This window comes from Cricetulus griseus, chromosome 2 (assembly GCF_003668045.3).
Source record: "Cricetulus griseus strain 17A/GY chromosome 2, alternate assembly CriGri-PICRH-1.0, whole genome shotgun sequence".
Classification (NCBI taxonomy): domain Eukaryota; kingdom Metazoa; phylum Chordata; class Mammalia; order Rodentia; family Cricetidae; genus Cricetulus; species Cricetulus griseus.
In genome coordinates, this window is record NC_048595.1 from 150,277,936 (window position 1) to 150,296,600 (window position 18,665).

Below are 18,665 nucleotides of genomic sequence, written 5' to 3' on the forward strand. Positions count from 1 at the left end.
AAAAAAAAAAAAAAAAAAGAAGTATTTAACTAGGGGCTTCCCTACAGTTTCATGGTAGGATGTGATGTGGAACACTCCTTTTCTACACTATGAACATGTGGTACTCTCATTGATTAATAAAAATCTGACAGACCAGTAGCTGGGCAGGAAGTTAGGCGGGGAAGCCAAACTGAGAATGATAAGAAGCCGCCTAGAAAGCAACTGCTGAAGGAGAGGTAAAGCCAGGAGCCACATGGCAATACATAGATTAACAGAAATGGGTTAACTTAAGTTGTAAGTGCTAGTTAGTAAACCTGAGCTGGTGGCCAAACATTTATAATTCATATTCACCTTAGTGAGTTTTTTGGGTCTGGGTAGTTGGGACAGGAAATGTCTGTTTACAAGGATACATGCAGCACACAGGCAGGCATGGTGCTGGAGAGGTAGCTGAGAGCTTTATATCCTGATCTACAGGCAGCTGGCAAAGAGTGTAAGATGGGGACTCACACTGGCTTTTGAAAGCCTACTTGAAGTAACACAGCTCCTCCAATAAAGCCAAACTTCATAATCCTTCCTAACAGTCCACCAGCAGAGAAGCAAACACTTAAATATATGAGCCCATGGGGGGTCATTTTTGTTCAAACTACCACACAGTTAATGACACAAAATTGTGCAAAATTAAAATAGTAACTTCTGAAGAATGTATACATTTGTATTTTTTAAAAATTACATTTATTTATTCATTTAGGTGTGTGTGTGTGTGTGTGTGTGTGTGTGTGTGTGTGTAGGTCAAAGGAATACTCGAGGAAGCTGATTCCTTCTTTATACCATGTGGGTCCTAGGTATCAAACTTGATACCAGCTGGGCTGGTATCAAGCATCTTTACCCACTAAGCCATCTCACCATCATTTTTTTTTTTTGTGCATTTTTTTAAGAGAGTCTAGCTTGTAGCACAGGCTGTCCTCAGACTCACTGTGTATCCCAGACTAGCCTTAAACTCAGGACTCTTCCACCTTAGTAGCTTCCAGAGTGCTGAGATTATAGATGTCTGCCACCACACTTATCTTAAGTAATATTAAAAACATGAAATAGTGATACATGTTAAAACATGGATGAAATAAGCTAAAAAAATCTTATTTTTTGATAAATGAAAGAAGGCAGTCACAGATGACCAGGTAGGTATTAAAGGATTTGTTTATATGAAATGTTCAGATTAGGCAATCCCATAGAAAGAGGAATCAAATTTGATTCCAAGGGGCAGTCAAGGGTGGTAAGGAATATGAACTGCAGTTCATGGTAAGGGAAGCGAAGGGAAGGGATTGGACTGCAGTTCATAGTAAGGAGGGTAAGAGATTGGATTGTAGTTCATGGTAAGGGATAGTAATGAATTGGACTGTAGTTCATGGGAAGGGATTGGACTGTAGTTCATGGGAAGGGAAGGGAAGGGAAGGGAAGGGAAAGGAAGGGAAGGGAAGGGAAGGGATTGGACTGTAGTTCATGGTAAGGGAAAGTGAGGGATTGGACTGTAGTTCATGGGAAGGGAAAGTGAGGGATTGGACTGTATATCACCAACAATGAATGAGAAGTAACTGAGAATCAAAGCAAGAGCAGATTGTGTCATGAAGGCTACATAGAGACTGCAAATGCTCTAAGCAGGTGGCAGGACACTATTAATACACACATGGATGTGTTTCCTCTGTCTCACTGAGCTTCCTTGCAATATACTGTTTCAAAGGAAAAGCTATTTTAAAATTTCGTTTTTATGTGTGGTGCTAGAGATCAAACCTAGGGTCTTCTAGGCAAACATTCTATGAATTAAGTTACATTCCAGCCTAAAGTTGTTTAAAAATTTAAAGATGGAGACAGCAGGGTTCTAACTCAATTTCTAGGCTCTTCTCAAGTAGGTACTTGTCCTACTCATGCCTGCTGCCATCTGCTTGTGATTTTGTTTTTATTTCCCTGATGACCAGTGATGTTCAGCAGTCATACATGCTTACATGCACCATACCACTGAACTGAAGAGGTTCTGTTTTTAAATTACTGAATTATGGAAACTTTCTATATTTTGAATATATCCCTCACATTTTAGTTACTGTCTCATTGCTATAAAGGTACACCATGGCCAAAGCAGCTCATAGAAGAAAGCATTTAACTGGGGTTAGTCCATGATCATAGCTGGGAATATGGCAGCAGGCAGGCTGGTATGGTGCGGAGCAGAAGCTGAGAGCTTACATTCTGCTTCGAGGCAGGAGGCAGAGAGAGTGTATGACAGGGCCAGGCCTTTGAATTCTCAAAGTCCACCCTAAGTGACACACCTCTTCCAACAAAACTGTATCTCCTAATTCTTCTTAAACAGTTTACCAATTAGGAGCCAAACATTCAAAGGTATGAGTCTATGGGGGCCATTCTCCCTCAAACCATCACATTTATACATAAACACAAATAAATAAATAAATGGAAAGGAATAATCAGATTGATGAGTACCCTAACTGTCATCATAGCACCTCATCTACTAACTGATGGAAGCAGAAGCAGAAATCCACAGCTAAGCACTGGGTTGTGCTCCCAGAGTCTGGTTGAAGAGAAGGAGGAGGGACTATATGGCCAAGTGGGTTAGGGGACCAAGATCTATGAAACCCATAGAGACAGCTGACATGAGCTAGTGGGAGCTCACAGCCCTCTGCAAGTGAGCAACAGTTTTGTACCTGGTCTGTTTGTGGGACCCCTGGAAGTGGGAACAAAATGTATCCCTGGTACATGAGCTAGCTCTTTGGAGTCCATTCCATATGGTGGGATGGATACTTTGCTCAGCCTTGATGCAGCGGGGAGGGGCTTGGTCCTGCCTCAACTTAATGTACCAGACTTTTTTGATTACCCATGGAAGGCCTTACCCTTTCTGGGGACTGGATGGGAGTTGGGTTGGGAAGAAAACAGAGGGAAGTGGGAGGAGGGGAGGGAGGGGGAACTGTGGTTGGTATGTAAAATATTTAAAATAAAAGAAAGTTGAGTATAAACCTCTCTCTGTGCTTTCTGACTAAGGATGCAAAGTGGTGCCTAGAATTGCCATCTTTCTTTCCCTGACAGGATGGACAATACTCTGAACTGTGAGCCAAAATAAACCTTTTCTTTCATTGTTGCTTTTGTTAAGTATTGTATTGCAGCAACAGGACAAGCAACTAATACACCTCGCTAAAGTAAGACTAAGTAGCAGACTGCTACTTAGCTGTTCTGTATACTGACTGTAAGTGTCAAACTCCCCCTAAACAAAGTCCTCCTTTCTGGGGTCTGACTGTTTACTAACATCTTCAGATTTTCCAATAAAGACAAGAACCAAGTGCTTCCAAAGACACTAGGGCTGGTTGGTTTCTGTCCTGTGTGAGGCATCCTTTCAATTCAGAACTCTATAAAACAGGTGTTGGGGAAGTGATTTTGGTGAGGTTAGCTGCCTGACCTCTAATAAATGCATTTGCTTATCAAGCTGGACTGTACCTGTTATTCCTTGGTAGGTTGGCACTGTCCACCATGTAGATAGGCATCTCTTTTGCACCTTTCCAGAAAATTCACACAATTATAAACTCTGATTAGGCGGGATCTATCTCAGGCATGCTCTGCTGGTGCAATATTCAAAATTAATCAATGTGGAGTGAGAGGGGTGGCTAAGTGGCTAAGAGACTGGCTGCTCTTCCAGAACATCTGGATTTGATTCACAGAACCAACATGGTGGCTCACAACTATCTGTAAATCCAGTTGCAGGGGATACAATACTTTCTTCTGGCTTTTGGGAGCACCTGGCATGCGTGTGGTGAACAGGCAAAACATTCATACTTATAAAATAACAGCAAAAACAGAAAGCAAAATCAATATAAGCTATCACATCAATAGAGTAAAGCAAAAAAAATCACATAATTAAATTAATAGATGTAAGAAAAAAGATCTGACTAATTCCTACACTGATTCATAATAAAACATCTTGACAGAGTAGGAATAGAAGGGAATCTCCTCATCAAATTAAAACAACAACAACAACAAAAAACCCACAGCTAGCATGAATACTTAATAGTAGGAAACCTGAAGATCAGAACAACTATTTTCCACATTGTGCTAAAAGTCTCAGATACTGCAATAAGACAAGAAGAAACAAAACTGGCCCACGATAGTCATGTATTAGAACCTAGAGTAAATGCTAAAACAATGCATTTGCAAATCAAATTCTTATTTTATTTCTAAAGTTGAAGTGAAAAATTACGTTTGGTCTAACTTTCTTCTCTCTTCCTCCCTCTCTCCCTCTCTCCCTCTCTCCCTCTCTCCCTCTCTCCCTCTCTCTCTCTCTCCCTCTCCTCTTTTCCCAAGACAGGGTTTCTCTATGGCTTTGGAGTCTCGATTTTGGCTGGCCTCGAACTCACAGAGATCTACCTGCCTCTGCCTCCCAAGTGCTGGGATTAAAGGTGTGCACCACCAACGCCTGGCTAACTTTCATCTCTTAAGTCCCATGTGGTACTGTCTCATCTGTTAAATGACTCCTTGGTACTGGTAAGAGTAGATTAAAACAGGCAGAGTAACCTGAGAAAGTATTGTTTACCTGATTGAAGCTGTTCAAGTTTATCTTTCTTATGTGATGTTAGGTCTCCTATGAAGCAGACACCGCCCTTAGCTAGCAGAGCACTGCCAGCTTGAATGCTCACTGCTCCAGTTCCATATTTATTTTTGGACACAGTCGGAAAAACTTCAGTAGACACAGGATGTCGTATACCACGGGAGACAAGATTCATGCTGTAATTCAAAAGTCTAGGGAAAAATAAATTATTCATTGATGATATTTAAAAATTGATTTTCAGAGTTCATTACATGCTAAAAAACATGTTTAAGTTTAATTTGTTCCAATGTCTACCTATCACTATATAAATGAAAAATGGTGTTTTATTTGGACAATTTATGGTGTAAAGAGACTTAGAGAAATAACTTATAATGGGATAATTCTAAAATGATTTCTTGAAAATATCCTGAGGGGAGTATTATGTCGTCTTAGAAAGGAATCAGAGAAAACTATAGCAAGGTAACAGTTGAACTGGATCTTGGTTGTTTTATAGATTATTTCTTTTGTGTATTCCAAATATGTTCATAAGATTTGTCAATGTCTTCTCTTGACTTTTCCTGGGTGTCTGTGTCATGACAATTCTTGGTACATCTTCTTTTTTGCTCTTAATATTATTGTTAACTGCCTCAAGGTCTTCAACTCTCCAATTCAAGGGAATGTTACCTTAGTTTAGTGTTATGATAAATCTGAGATATCTACCTAGCACTCGTGTGTTGGGGGTTGGTTGGATTATGGGCTTGGGTAAAGTGCATAGATCCTAGTGGCTCCATCCTAATCAATGGATTCACCTCCATAGATCAATAATATGATGGCAGATATAGGAGATAGAGTCTCTTAAGTAAATGCTCACTATGGACAGTCCCTGAAAAAAGTAGACCATGTCTCCTTCCCCTTCCTGTCTCTCTTCTTCTGCTATCTGTCTACCGAAAGCTGAGCTGTTTCCTCTGCCACCACTTAGTGCCTCACCTTTGGTCCATAGCTATGGAACATGTAAGTGATAGAATAACATTGTGAGCAAAAATAAACCCGTTGTCCTTTGAATTGTTTCTCTTTTGTGCTTACCACAGCAGTGAAAAATCTGTCTAATGTGGCTATCTTTAAAATCCTTACCACAAAAATTGTAGCTTTCTGATACAACTATCTATGATGACCAGATATAGCTATGCAATGTAAAAAGACCCAGGTACTACTGACCCTTAGATGTAGATAGGCAGGTGCCAGAACATGTGTTCAGTGTATGCATCATCACAAAAGATCACCCATCCATGATGACCAGATACAGGCATGCAATGAAAAAAGAACAGGTAGTGCCCTCAGATGTAGACAGGCAGGTGCCAGAACATGTGTTCAGTGTATTATCATTCCAAAAAACCATTAGTCTGGAGGTATGTAACACATAGGACACTTTGACAGGAACATTTCTAGCCTGAAATGAGCAGTGGTTCTTAGCTGTAGATCACATTTAAAATCACACAGGGAGTTTTTGTTTTGTTTTAAAACAAATTCTAATGCTCATTTCTACTCCTCAACTACTTAAAGTAGGATTTTTTTAAGGTTGTATACAAGATTTACATTTTTGTTGGTGTTTTGTTTTGTTTTGTTTTGTTTTTGGTTTCTGTTTTTGAGACAGGGTTTTTCTGTGTAACAGTACTGGCTGTCCTGGAACTCACTTTGTAGACCAGGCTGGTCTCGAACTCATAGAGATCCATCTACCCTGCCTCCTGAGTGCTGGGATTAAAGGTGTGCACCATCATTGCCCAAGGTCTTACTATGTTGTCCTGCTTGATTTCAAGACTGAATCAGAACTCTATGCTACTAGCCTAAGTGTAAAACGAAAAATTCAAAACAGAAAATAAAGTTCAAATAGATTTACACTGTTTGATTTTACATTCTAGTTTAATTATCGAACATGGTACTAGAATCATTAAATAAAGAAAGGAAAACCTTACAACAAATGATGTAGGAAAACTGCATAGGAAAAACATCAACTTTCACTATACTCCACCTCATATACAAATGTTAACTTAAGGGCCAGTCAGACAGCTTAGTGGGTAAAGACACTTGCCTGGCAACTTGAGTTCGGTCCCTGGAACACATGCTAAGGTTGCAGGGGATACCACCACGAAGTTACCCTCTGACCCCCATGTGCACTCTGTGGGATGTGCACTTCTCCCACAACATGAACACACGGGGAGGGGGAGTTAAATTGAATATAAAGAAAAGACCCCCCCCAAAAAAAATCCAAAATATTATACTTCTAGAAAGAAAACAAAGAATTTTTACAACCTCCAGGGAGGCAAAAATTTCCTAGCTGGAACCCAGAAAGCATGAAACATAAAAGAAAATAAATTGGACTTCCTTAAAATTGAAGTGCCTGCCTGTTACAGACATGATTCAGGAAACTTATAAAAAGCAAGCTTTCAGAGTAGAAATGTCAGTCTGCCCATGTGACAAAAATGCATCAAAACAACTTACCTAAAACGTGAGAAAAACATAAACATTTAAGAAGATATACAAGTGGTCAGGAAACACACGAAGAACAGCGTAGCTCAGTAGACATGAGAGAAATGCCAGGTGGAATCCTGAGGTACCATTTCACTTGTACTGCAAAGGCTCATGTAATAAAGGCTGACAACACCAAATATTGGGAAGGACAGAGACAAACAGAATCCTTACATTGATTGTTGGCAGGAATGTAAAATGGCCCAAACAGCTTTGAAAACGTTTGGTGGTTTGTTGTAGAATTTAAAGTGCATCAACCTTACATCCCAGAAATGCTACTCCAGGTCTATCCAACAAGAAAATGGAACACGCCACAAAAGTTATATAAAAATGTTTACAGCAGGGATGGACAGGTGGCTCAGTGGTAGAGGGCTTGTCTACTACATACCAAGCCCTAGGATTGGTCTCTATCACAAAAAAAGTGATAATAGTTAGAACAGTTTATTTATAATAGCCCAAACATGCACAATCCAGATATCCATCATCAGGAGAATAATAAAAACATTGTGGCATACTCATATTAAGAAACTCCTCAATAAAAATGACAAACTACTGACTCATACAAGTGAATCAATCTTAAAAACACAATGAGCAAGATAGACCATACTCAAAAGAGAATGCTTGTTAATGTCAAGTTCAAGAAGAGGAAAATTAGACCGGTATGGTGGTGCATCCTTTTAATCCCATCACTTGGGAGGCAGAGGCAGGTGAATCTGAGTTCATGGCCAGCCTGGTGTACAGAGTGAGAGTTCCAGGACACACAAGGCTACACAGAGAAACCCTGCCTTGGAAAAAAGAAGAAGAAAAGAAAAAGAACAGGAAAATTATGTTATGGTGGTAAGAAGTGGAAGGAAGACTGAAATAAATGTTCAGAGTTATAGTATTGTTTAATTTTGGGTATGGTTTATAAGAGTGTACACATTTGTGTATACACTGGGTATTTTTGTCAACCTGACACAAACTATTGTCACCTGAGAATTGCCTTCATCATATTGGTCTGTGAGCATGTCTGGCAGATATTTTCTTGATTAATGATTGATGTGTGAAGGCCCAGCCATTGTGGCCTATGTCACTCCTGGGCAGGTGGTCCTGGGTTGAATAAGAAGGTAGCTGAACAAGCCACAGAAAGCAAGTCAGTAATCAGTGGTCTTTTTTGGTTCCTGAGTATAAACTCCTGCCTTGAGCTCCTGCCCTTACTCCCTCAATGATGGACTGTAAGGTGTAAGCTGAAAGAGGCCCTTTCTTCCCCCAAGGTGCTTTTTGGGTCATGGTGTTTATCACAGCAATGTAAAGCAAACTAGAAAAAACTGCCAAAATGCATTGTTTTTTAATAATAATGATAATGGAAACTGGAGAGATGGCTCAGCAGTTACAAGCACTGGCTATTCTGATCTTCTAGAGGTTCTCAGTTCAATTCCCAGAATCCACATAGTGGCTCACAACCATCTATAATGGGATCCAATGCCCTCTTTTGGTGTGAAGGCATACATGCAGACAAAACACTCATATACATAAAATACAAATAACCTTTAAAAATAATAATGATAAGATCTGATTATATCACTATATATAAATTTTATCTAACACCAAGTAACCAAATAAACAAATTTCTCATAGAATCCAAAATGTCATAAGAAAAAACAAAGGTTGATGACAAACAGGAAAAGAGAAAAAAGGTTTTAGTTTATAATAGATATCACCAATTAATAAGAAATAGATAAATAATACAATATAAAATTGATAGTGATTAAAAATAAGTTCACAAAATAATGTGTTTAATAAGCCCCAAATCATCATTATTACTTACAATTAAAGAAATGCAAATTTTTCTTTATTAAAATAACTTTTTCTATGCACTAGAAGTAAAAATTTAAAAGCTTGATAATCCCCAAAGTTAGTGAGACTGAGAGAAGCAGTTTCAAGTGGTTAGTGCAAGATTAAATTCATACAATCTGTTGGATTTAACACCATATTGACATTGCCAGTGATGATTTAATTTTAGCCAAACATTATCTACCTAAATAAGTTAATGCTACTTTGAATTTTAAAATCTCTAACTCTACAATGTATTTGCTTCACAATTGCCCTTAAGAAGCTTCTTCCTAGCTTTAGGAGCAATGGGTGACTTCATTTTAGAGACACTCACTAAGTAGGCACTTAGCCCAAGCTAGCAAGTGATCCTCATCCCCAAAGACAACTGGAGAGAATCTCACAGCTTTACTTATATATAAGGAGCCTGTATCACTGAATGGAATCTGTCAGAAAAATAAGAAAATGGCTGCCGAATCCTAGACAGAAGATTATTTGCAAATAAAAGGATAAAAGCAAGATACTGAGTTAAAGAGTGTGGAGCAAGGAAGCCTGGGGAAGATGCTTTTGTACAGTCTGACTGGGGAAATGGGTTGAAATTGTAGGTTAGATTCTTAAAATATTAAAAGCAAATATTTCAGTTCTTTTTAGAACTGAATGTTTTAAAAGTTTCAAACTTTATTAACAACTATTGAAACACTTTAGTATTCAGATGAATTCTAAATGATCATCTTATAGTAATATCAGTAGGAAGAATTCATACAGATATGTGAGCAATATATAATTTGAAAACTTCATGGCACACATCTTACCTATCTACAAGCAGACTGTCACTGGTGATAATTAAAATATCCAAAAAGTCTTCCGGGCCCTTGTTGCAATCACTTGTCTGTACTAGACTCATCAACAAACAGAGTTTGAGCAAATTGTAAGTCCCAGGAGGAACAATCTGTGATGCAAAGATATTGGCAAGTATTGCCGTGAATTTCCAACATGAGCTGGAAGTCAAGGACAGGAGACACCTGAAGTTGTCACTAATTCCTGAAGGAACTGAAAGAAAATAAAAGTGACAAGTATTTGATTCCATTTGTCCAAAATATTATCAAACTATAGTTCTTCAGTTGTACCATATTGAAATTTTATGCTATGATTGTGGTCATGCTTGTCCATCATTTCATACCTCACCTCATGCACCCATGAGAATTAGTTTTAAAGGGAAGGCAGATTGTTTGTTTTTCCTTGAAGGCCTGTGTGGGGCAAGCAGGGATGGGCTTCTGTTCTGCTGTATTTGCTCCTGCCCACAAAGGCTGGGGTGTTGTGCTCTGAAGGATTTATATTCTCCTACTTGGAAAACACTGTGCTGTGCTACACTGTAACATTCCAAATTTTCTCCACCCTGACGCCATCCAGCTCCTGGGAAAGGTAAATGATAGAGGAGAAGCTGAGCATGGCTGTCCCTGCTCTTGGCCTGGGCTGCTCTCACAGCACAGACCTCCTCTGCTCACACATGTCCATGGACAGGAAGACCTATCTAAGCCTAACTCTTGTCACACATGGGTACTTACATCTGTAGACTCCTAGAGTTCAACACAAGAAATCAGGTTTTCCACCTACATTTAAGTTGTGTTCTGCTAACAAAACAGTATGTTGTGAAGTACAATGAAATGGTCACCAAACTGTTGATTTATGTTGCTTGCTTTCTTCAAGAAAGGATTCTCTCCTGGGTAAGCTGAAGTGTCTAGAATTTACTTATGCTTAAATTCAAGTTGGGCTTCTATTACTGCAGATTCTAAACTCGCCACTCTATACTTAAATTTAACCAGCCCTTCGTATATAGGTATGAAGCAAGTGAGAAGGGCAGGGCTGCACTCTATTTTGTAGATAAGTAATGCTAAAGTATGTTGGCACTGTCCAGGGACACTGCTGGCGCGGAAGGTGGTGTTTTAGGCTCCTGCCTTTACCTGTTCTCTTTTCAGGACCCAGGAAAGAAAACGGCACAGCTTACCGATGTCTTCCTCGGGCCACAGCAGTTACTGTGAACTGCCTTAATGAGGAGGAAATGACTGTCATGGTACCCTGAAAGAGTTTCTGTTTTTTTACTATGTGTACTCCGGGTTGAGCAAGCCTCTGCCACCAAGCACTAGGCTTGTTAAGTGTGCACTACCATGCTCAGAAAAATGTCAGAAACATTTTTCTCATTGCTAACTTACAAGCCAACGTTAAATATAGTTCAAGAAAGGTCCTTAATCCCATCATGATTGTAATCACCTTATTTCCTTCCTTGATGACACTTGGATGCAGGGCTTGTTTCACTGGCTATTGACTTTTATTTGGAGGTAGAGCCTTGCTATATAATTCCAGCTGAGTGACATCTCATTATGTAGCTCAGGCTGGACTTAAGCTTGTGCTCAGCCTCTCCAGTACTAGGGTTACATGTGTGAATCACACTTGGCAACACTGTTGGCTGCATAGGTGGACTTAAATATGTTAGAATATATGATTTAGCTTACCTTTTGCTGTATAAGGAGTGATACTATTTGCTTCTACACAGAGAGAAGTTTGTGAAGTTTTGACACAGACTGGAATTCCAATAATTTTATATTCATTTCCTATTTTCATTTTATTCACTAGTTCATCTATGGTTATTAAACACAAAAGAAAATAGCATTCACTAAATGAAACATCTGGACAATTCTAGTTGGGTTAGTAGTGAAGTATTTACTTTTGTTTAGTATACTAGCCATATGCAATGGACCAATAAGGGAAACCAAGGCCATTTTATTACTAACATATGTTAATATTTATAGGGAATATGAATTAGCTTCAAGAGGCATGTGATCTAGAAACCAGGTTAACTAATATTCACCTATAATACAGTCAAGAAGAAAAATACCATTCTATATAAGATAAAACATCTTTCAATTAAATGCTAAAGAATGTTAATAAACTGGGCATGGTGACACAAAGTGCCTGCCATGCACTTTATTGGGTATGGCTGGTCACATCTGTAACCTTAGTGCTAAATGTAGTAGAGAGACAGGCCAATTCCTGGAGCTCATGGGCCAGCCAGCCCAGCCCAATGGATGAACACCACATTCTATGAGAGACTCTGTTTCAAAACCAGGGTGGAAAGAGATCTAAATGATCTACAGTATTGACCTCTGTACATGCCCACAGGAACAAGCACACATACTACAAATACTACTACTACTTCTACACACACACACACACACACACACACACACACACACACACACACACCTCCTCTTCCTCTCTCCCTTATGTCTCCTCTCTCACCCGAACACAAGCATTGAATGTCTCCAGCCAACCAAACAACAATGAAAAAACAATTAAAGGATGTAGAATTACAAGAGTCATTACTCTAAATGAATACTTTTAATTTCTCAAATTTTAGTACAAAGGAAAAGGTAAAGCTCCATTTCTGTCACAACTCTAGCTTCCCTAGGTGCTGGATCCTATGAGCTGTGTCCTACTTCATGGCAGACACTTGTCTCCTTGTACTTACTCATCATTTTTTTTTTTTTTTAGATGGGGTCTCACTGTCTGGCCTGGCCTGGAACTTACTATGTAGATTTAGCCTGGCCTTGAACTCACAGAATGCCTCTGCATGATGGGACTAAAAGCACACACTATCACATCTGGCTCCATATTCTGATAGAAACACAAAGCACATACATATAGAACAAAGTGATATCATTATTATAAAGAGACCATGACTCTGGAACTTGGAAACTCCTGATAAAGATGATGGATGTGGGGTGTCTCTGACTCTTTTGCCTGCTCTTGAGACCCTTTTCCTACTACTGGGCTGCCTAATCCACCCTTGAAATGAGGGTTTGTGGCAAGTCTTATTGTAACTTGTTATGTTATGTTTGGTTGCTATCCCTGTTCTGTTCTTTTCTGTTCTTTTCTGAAGGGAAATGGAGGAGGAGTGGATCTGGGGGAGGGGAGATGGAGGAACTGGAGGAGGGTAGGGAAGGTAGGCTGCAGTCAAATGTGATGTATGAGGGATAAATAAATGAAAGAAAAAAGGTGACTTTCCATTCTTAAGCTTTCAGTATGCTACTAATCTGAGAACATAAACAAGACTCCATATCTTACAGCAATTTGTTTTAAATTCAAACAGAATATTACATACCTCTTAGGAAAATACTAAGTGATTGAAACCTAAATGGCTGGTTTTTAGAATCTCCTTGAAAAGCATGAAGCACTTTTGTGGTAATTATTTCAACTATCTGTTTATCTTAGGGTAAAGAACAAAAGAAATTGTTAATAGAATATATATTCAGTTTTGTTTCAAGAGACTATTTTGAAAATTATCACAAATATAAGTGCATTTTTTTTTTTACCACCAAGTACTCTAAATTTTCTGTCTTCTTCCAGTGAAGATGAACACAGATTACACGAAAAGTCATTTCTTACTGTTGCAGATTCGGTAGCACCAGGCACATGGACTCTTATATACTGAAATCCTGAAAGAAAACAGTGGTGAGTCAAGCTGCTCTCAGATTTCATTATCTTTAACCATTTAATATTATCAGTTAGTGTTTATTGCATGCTTTGTTTATTTATTTGGACAGGTTGTCACTGTGTAGTTCAGGCTAGCCTTGAACCCTCCATCCCCTTGTTTCAGCCTCTCAAATGCTAGCAACATGGCTGTTCCTTTCCAAGTACTGTGCTAAGGCACTAGTAACATGGGCATTTAAATACACAATTTCTGTATGTGACAGTGAGAAACGTAATTTCAGTATATGGCATCATTTGTAGAGTTTAGAGAGGAGAGAGGAAGCATTAAAGTCATCCTGCTTTGAGGGTCAATGAAGAAGATGTTTTACAGAAGGGCTGACTAGGTTAAATCTTAAGCACAGAGGGAACTACAGGAGCAAACAGTTCTCCTTTGCTCTTTTGGGATAATACAAGCACTGATTAAACTGTGGAGTGCAGGGAAAGACTGTCCCAAGATTATTCACAGTAAACACACAAACGTTAGGAGGCACCAAAGTAACTGCTTATTAAACTCACTTTGATTAGTCACCAATTGTAAATATGCTTTGGGATGAAGCAGCTGGGTTTTTCACTTCCCATTTGAACACTGACCTTTTGAAAGAGGGCATACTTCATCTGAACAGAGGAATCTTGCACCTTGTGTGTACTTGGTTAGAGTTGTTGTTGCAATCACAATTCCTTGCATCATATAAAATCTCTGAGATGTATAATTAAGTGGAAACTCACAAAGATCAAGACTATAACTTGGAAGGGGAGGTAAATGCGTTAACTTCAGCACAATGTTGATCTGATAACACAAAAAGGATATTAATAAAACTTGCAATTCAATTTGACTTGGCTTATTATATAGTAAGAATACTATATAGTTTGTTATTGTTGCTATGAACCAAATATTAAACCAGATAGAACATGAAATTTAAATACAAATCCTGTAACATTTTAATTAAAAGTATCACAATGAACTCATTGTTTTTAAAAATATTCATTATCTGGAAATGTATACTAAAAAAAAAAGTGAACCCAAAAACATTGAAAACTTTAGTGCCCAAATTGTGATCTCAAAATCTCAATTCTCACTGAAAGGAATCAGATTTTTTCAGCAGGAAATCAGTGATTCCAAGTCTGGGACAGAAAATATAGGAGATGGCACTGGGGCATCTTCTTTAAATTTTTGAAAGATTTACTTATTGTACACACACACACACACACACACACACACACACACACACACAGACACACCACAGCACACATGTGGAGGTCAGAAGGCAATCTGGGGATCAGTTTTCTCCTTCTACCATATAAGTCCTAGGTATGGAACTCAGGTAGTCAGGTTTGGAGGCAGACATACTAAAGAGTTCAATTCCTCTTGTTGGAAAAAAGAAAAGAAATATCGGTCAATATTATAGTTGCTACCTGTTTCCAAATCATTACTCTTCAAAACTTTTAAAAGGAAAATAATTAAATATTTATCCTGATGTTCCCAAAAATTGTATTTCATAGTAACCAAATAAATGATGATAAATAAATTATTTTTATTTTCATTTTTTAGTAGTAGAGATTAAAATCAAAGCCTTGCTCTTGCTACCTACCCAGCTATATCCCAAGGCCAAACAATTTCTTTTACAGAATAATTTCAGATAATAAATTTGGAAAGGGTGGCAAAACTAGAAAAATTTTTTAAAAAATTACAACTGCTAATCAAACAATAGGCTCCAGGTATTCTAAAACCATCAAGTGAAAGTTGACAAGAGATGTTACAATGGTGGGATCATAACAATCTGAACTGATTAACTGTGACATCACTAAAAATGGCATCTATTATATCCTTATGATGTGGACTTTATAACACTATGTAGTATGTTGTCAAAATGAGTAGAATCTAGACCTAAGCCTCAGAGTCACATCTCATTTTAGATATACATAGGACATACGGAAATAGCATATATAGTATCATAAGAAATTAATTAGCGGGTTGGACAGATGGCTTAGTGGTTCAGAGTACTCACTGCTCTTCCAGAGGTCCTGAGTTCAATTCCCAGCACCCACATTGCAGCTCACAACTGTCTGTAACTCCAGTTCTAGGAGATCTGATGCGCTCTTACAGATATACATGCAGGCAAAAACACCAATGCAAACAAAATAAAAAGAAGTAAATATTTTTATGTTTTTTGGTGTTTTTTTTTTTTTTTTTTTTTTTTTGAGATAGGCTCTACTGTTGCCCAGACTGGCTTTATTCCCTGTGTGGCTGAAGATGAATTAAAAGCACTGAACTTCCTGTTTCTGCCTCTCAAGTGATGGGGTTATAAAGGGCATGCACTACCTCATCCAGGCCTTGGTACTGGCTCAAAAACAAACAAATAAAAACAACAATTAAAAAACTTTCCAGGTAAGAATTGGAAAAATTAAAATATGGACTAGATATTAGATGATAATAAGAAAGGTGATGGTGACATTGTGGTTACATAAAACACAACAGTTTTTAGGAGCTGATACTGAAGTATGTGTGGGTGAGATACAGAATATCTGGGATATGCTTTAAAATAGTTCAGATAAAAATAGATGATGCACATATACTGTATCACTAAGTTTGAATGATAGATATATGGAGGCCCATTGTCTTAATTAATCTCTTTACTTTTGAAACAGTTATAAAAGTATTTACTCTTCATAGTGGCAGGTAATATGGAAAAATGAAGCAAATTGAGATATTTGTAGTTAATGTAGGCTGTCTATTGGGGTTTAGTTGCACCTAGGGCCTAACAAAGTACACTGGTAAATGTATTCTTGAGAGATGATTTACCATGGGAAGCCCATCTCCCTGAACATGGGTGGGTAGCCTTAGGAAGCAGACCTGTCCTGAATGTGGGTAGCACTGAAACACATCCTTCCTCCTTTAAATAGCTTCTGTCAGGTATGTTGATACAGCATTGAAAACTGGACACGGAGGCCTGTGAGATGGCTGAGCAGTTAGAACTCTTACTGCACAAACTGACAGCCTGATCTGAGTTCTGTGCCCTGAGCCCACATGGTAGAAGGAGAGCACCTGGATAACTCCTGTTGTTCTCTGTCCTGTAGACACCAATGACGGAATAAATAAAAATGACAAATAAATGTAAAAGAAATATAAAAAAGAAAAAATCTGACACAGAAAATAGTATATTGAACTTTGGGAGATATACATTTTTAATTTTTATTTATTTATTTTTGTTTTTTTAGACAGGGTCTCTCTGTGGCTTTGGAGGCTGTCTTGAAACTAGCTCTTGTAGACCAGGGTGGTCTAGAATTCACAGAGATCCACCTGCCTCTGCCTCCCGAGTGCTGGGATTAAAGGCATGCGACACCAACACCCAGCTCTCTTTTTAAATTTTTATTTATGAAGCCAGGCATTGGTGGCGCACGCCTTTAGTCCCAGCACTCGGGAGGCAGAGGCAGGTGGATCTCTGTGAGTTCGAGGCCAGCCTGGTCTCCAGAGCGAGTGCCAGGATAGGCTCCAAAGCTACACAGAGATACCCTGTCTCGAAAAACCAAAAAAAAAAAAAATTATTTATGTATATTTTATGTTTGAGTGTTCCGAAGGTCAGAAGAGGGCATGAGATCCTATTATATATAAATGGCTATGAGCCACTATGTGGGTGCTGGGAATTGAAGTCACGTCCTCTAGAAGAGCAGCCAGTGCTCTTAACCATTGAGCCATCTCTCCAGCCTCAGAAAATTTACTCATTAGTGAACTTGAGAAAAGAGTGATTTATTTTGAAAATCTGTGCCTGAGTTTTTAAAACTTACTTGAGTTTCAGTCTGTAATTGTCCAATTAATGAGAGAGTCTTAACAGCAACAAAGCAGACCTGTAATTTCAAATGAGCAAACCGGTTATCAAATGTCCATGTAATGTGGAAATTATTTCTTCTTTAACTTACTGATTGAAACACTTGAGCAGCTTTCAAGGGATGGTGTAAAATGTGGTTTCCAAGTTCAGCATCTAATTCGACAACATCAGAGGGGTTTATTAAAATATTGAACCGATAGACAGCATAACTTTGTTTTGAATCTGTGGAGATATAAAGGTGAAAGTAAGGATAGGTGTGTGTAGAAACCTGTCTGAAGGGAAGGTTCTCAATAGCCGCCTTTGCTGACATACCGTTGTAATACTTGCAGTCATCCATAAACTTTTGGAGCCCTCCACTTCTGTCGAGATAGACAAGGGCTGCCTCTTTCATTTGCAGATTTGTCATTTTCTCCTTGTTGATAGTCTTCTCTGCTATTAGCAAGTTAACCACAGTTGCTGGTAGAGATTACAAGAGATGAAACCCACATAAAGAATGAAGAAACTTAGAAACAAAGCTTACTTTGAAGACCTCTATAAAACTTACAAATTATTAGCCGGGCGGTGGTGGTGCATGTCTTTAATCCCAGCACTAGGGAGGCAGAGGCAGGCAGATCTCTGTGAGTTCGAGACCAGCCTGGTCTACAAGAGCTAGTTCCAGGTCAGCCTCCAAAGCCACAGAGAAATCCTATCTCAGGAAAAAAAAAAACAACAACAACAACAAAAAAAAAAAAACAAAAAAACCTTACAAATTATTAAAACTTAAAATTGAGAATACAGCTAGGTAAACTTTCCAACTCTAAAACCTTCCAATTGAAGGAGAAACAAAACCTTTTGATTGAATCCAGACCTCACACAAGCAAGCATGTACCACTGAGTCATACTTCCATCCCCAAATAACACTTTAATCAACAGTTAGTTCTGAGTTCAAAGGGCACAAGCTTAACAGGATGCTCACATGTCTTTCTAGCTCAGATATTGCAAAAATGAAAATTGAAATGAATAATCTTAGATGATGATAATCTCCTGTAAGCATAGGCTGAAGGATGAATGTGTCATAAATTGTTTCATAAATTTGTTATGGGTAAAGTTGCAAAGTCTGATGAGTTAAGTTTGATCCCTGGGACAAACATGGTGGAAGGAGGGAACCAACTTCAGCAAGTTGTCCTTTGATCTCTCACACTTGAATGTACACACACAGACACAGATGTAACAAAAGAAATAGTAAATGTAGTCTATGAGCACCAACTTAAAAAGTCTGAGAAATGATTCTTGACCCAGCGTTTGTTGGGGAAATTGGCTGATCTTGGCTCAGTATCTTTAGCTGAAGAAGACAAAGGCATTGGACAATTAAAGCCTCTTTCAGCTTTAAATCTTTGTCAGGGACAAACATAGAACATTGAACTGTAGTAGAGAGGGGGATATAAAAAACT

At 38.5% G+C, this 18,665-nt stretch overlaps 1 protein-coding gene across 1 annotated transcript in view; it reads right to left on the reverse strand.

Moving 5' to 3' along the window:
* Mcmdc2 (minichromosome maintenance domain containing 2) overlaps positions 1 to 17,645 on the reverse strand; it is a 32,932-nt gene extending 15,287 nt beyond the window's left edge. Inside the window, exons 1-9 of the mRNA XM_027398865.2 lie at positions 17,548 to 17,645; positions 17,327 to 17,457; positions 17,195 to 17,254; positions 14,003 to 14,198; positions 13,255 to 13,377; positions 13,044 to 13,148; positions 11,395 to 11,520; positions 9,697 to 9,934; positions 4,559 to 4,764 (exon numbers count right to left, since the gene is read on the reverse strand). Coding sequence (XP_027254666.1) covers positions 4,559 to 4,764; positions 9,697 to 9,934; positions 11,395 to 11,520; positions 13,044 to 13,148; positions 13,255 to 13,377; positions 14,003 to 14,198; positions 17,195 to 17,254; positions 17,327 to 17,457; positions 17,548 to 17,641 — 1,279 coding nt within the window. The 5' untranslated portion in view covers positions 17,642 to 17,645. The remainder of the gene's footprint in view (positions 1 to 4,558; positions 4,765 to 9,696; positions 9,935 to 11,394; positions 11,521 to 13,043; positions 13,149 to 13,254; positions 13,378 to 14,002; positions 14,199 to 17,194; positions 17,255 to 17,326; positions 17,458 to 17,547) is intronic.
* Positions 17,646 to 18,665: the final 1,020 nt, after the last annotated feature.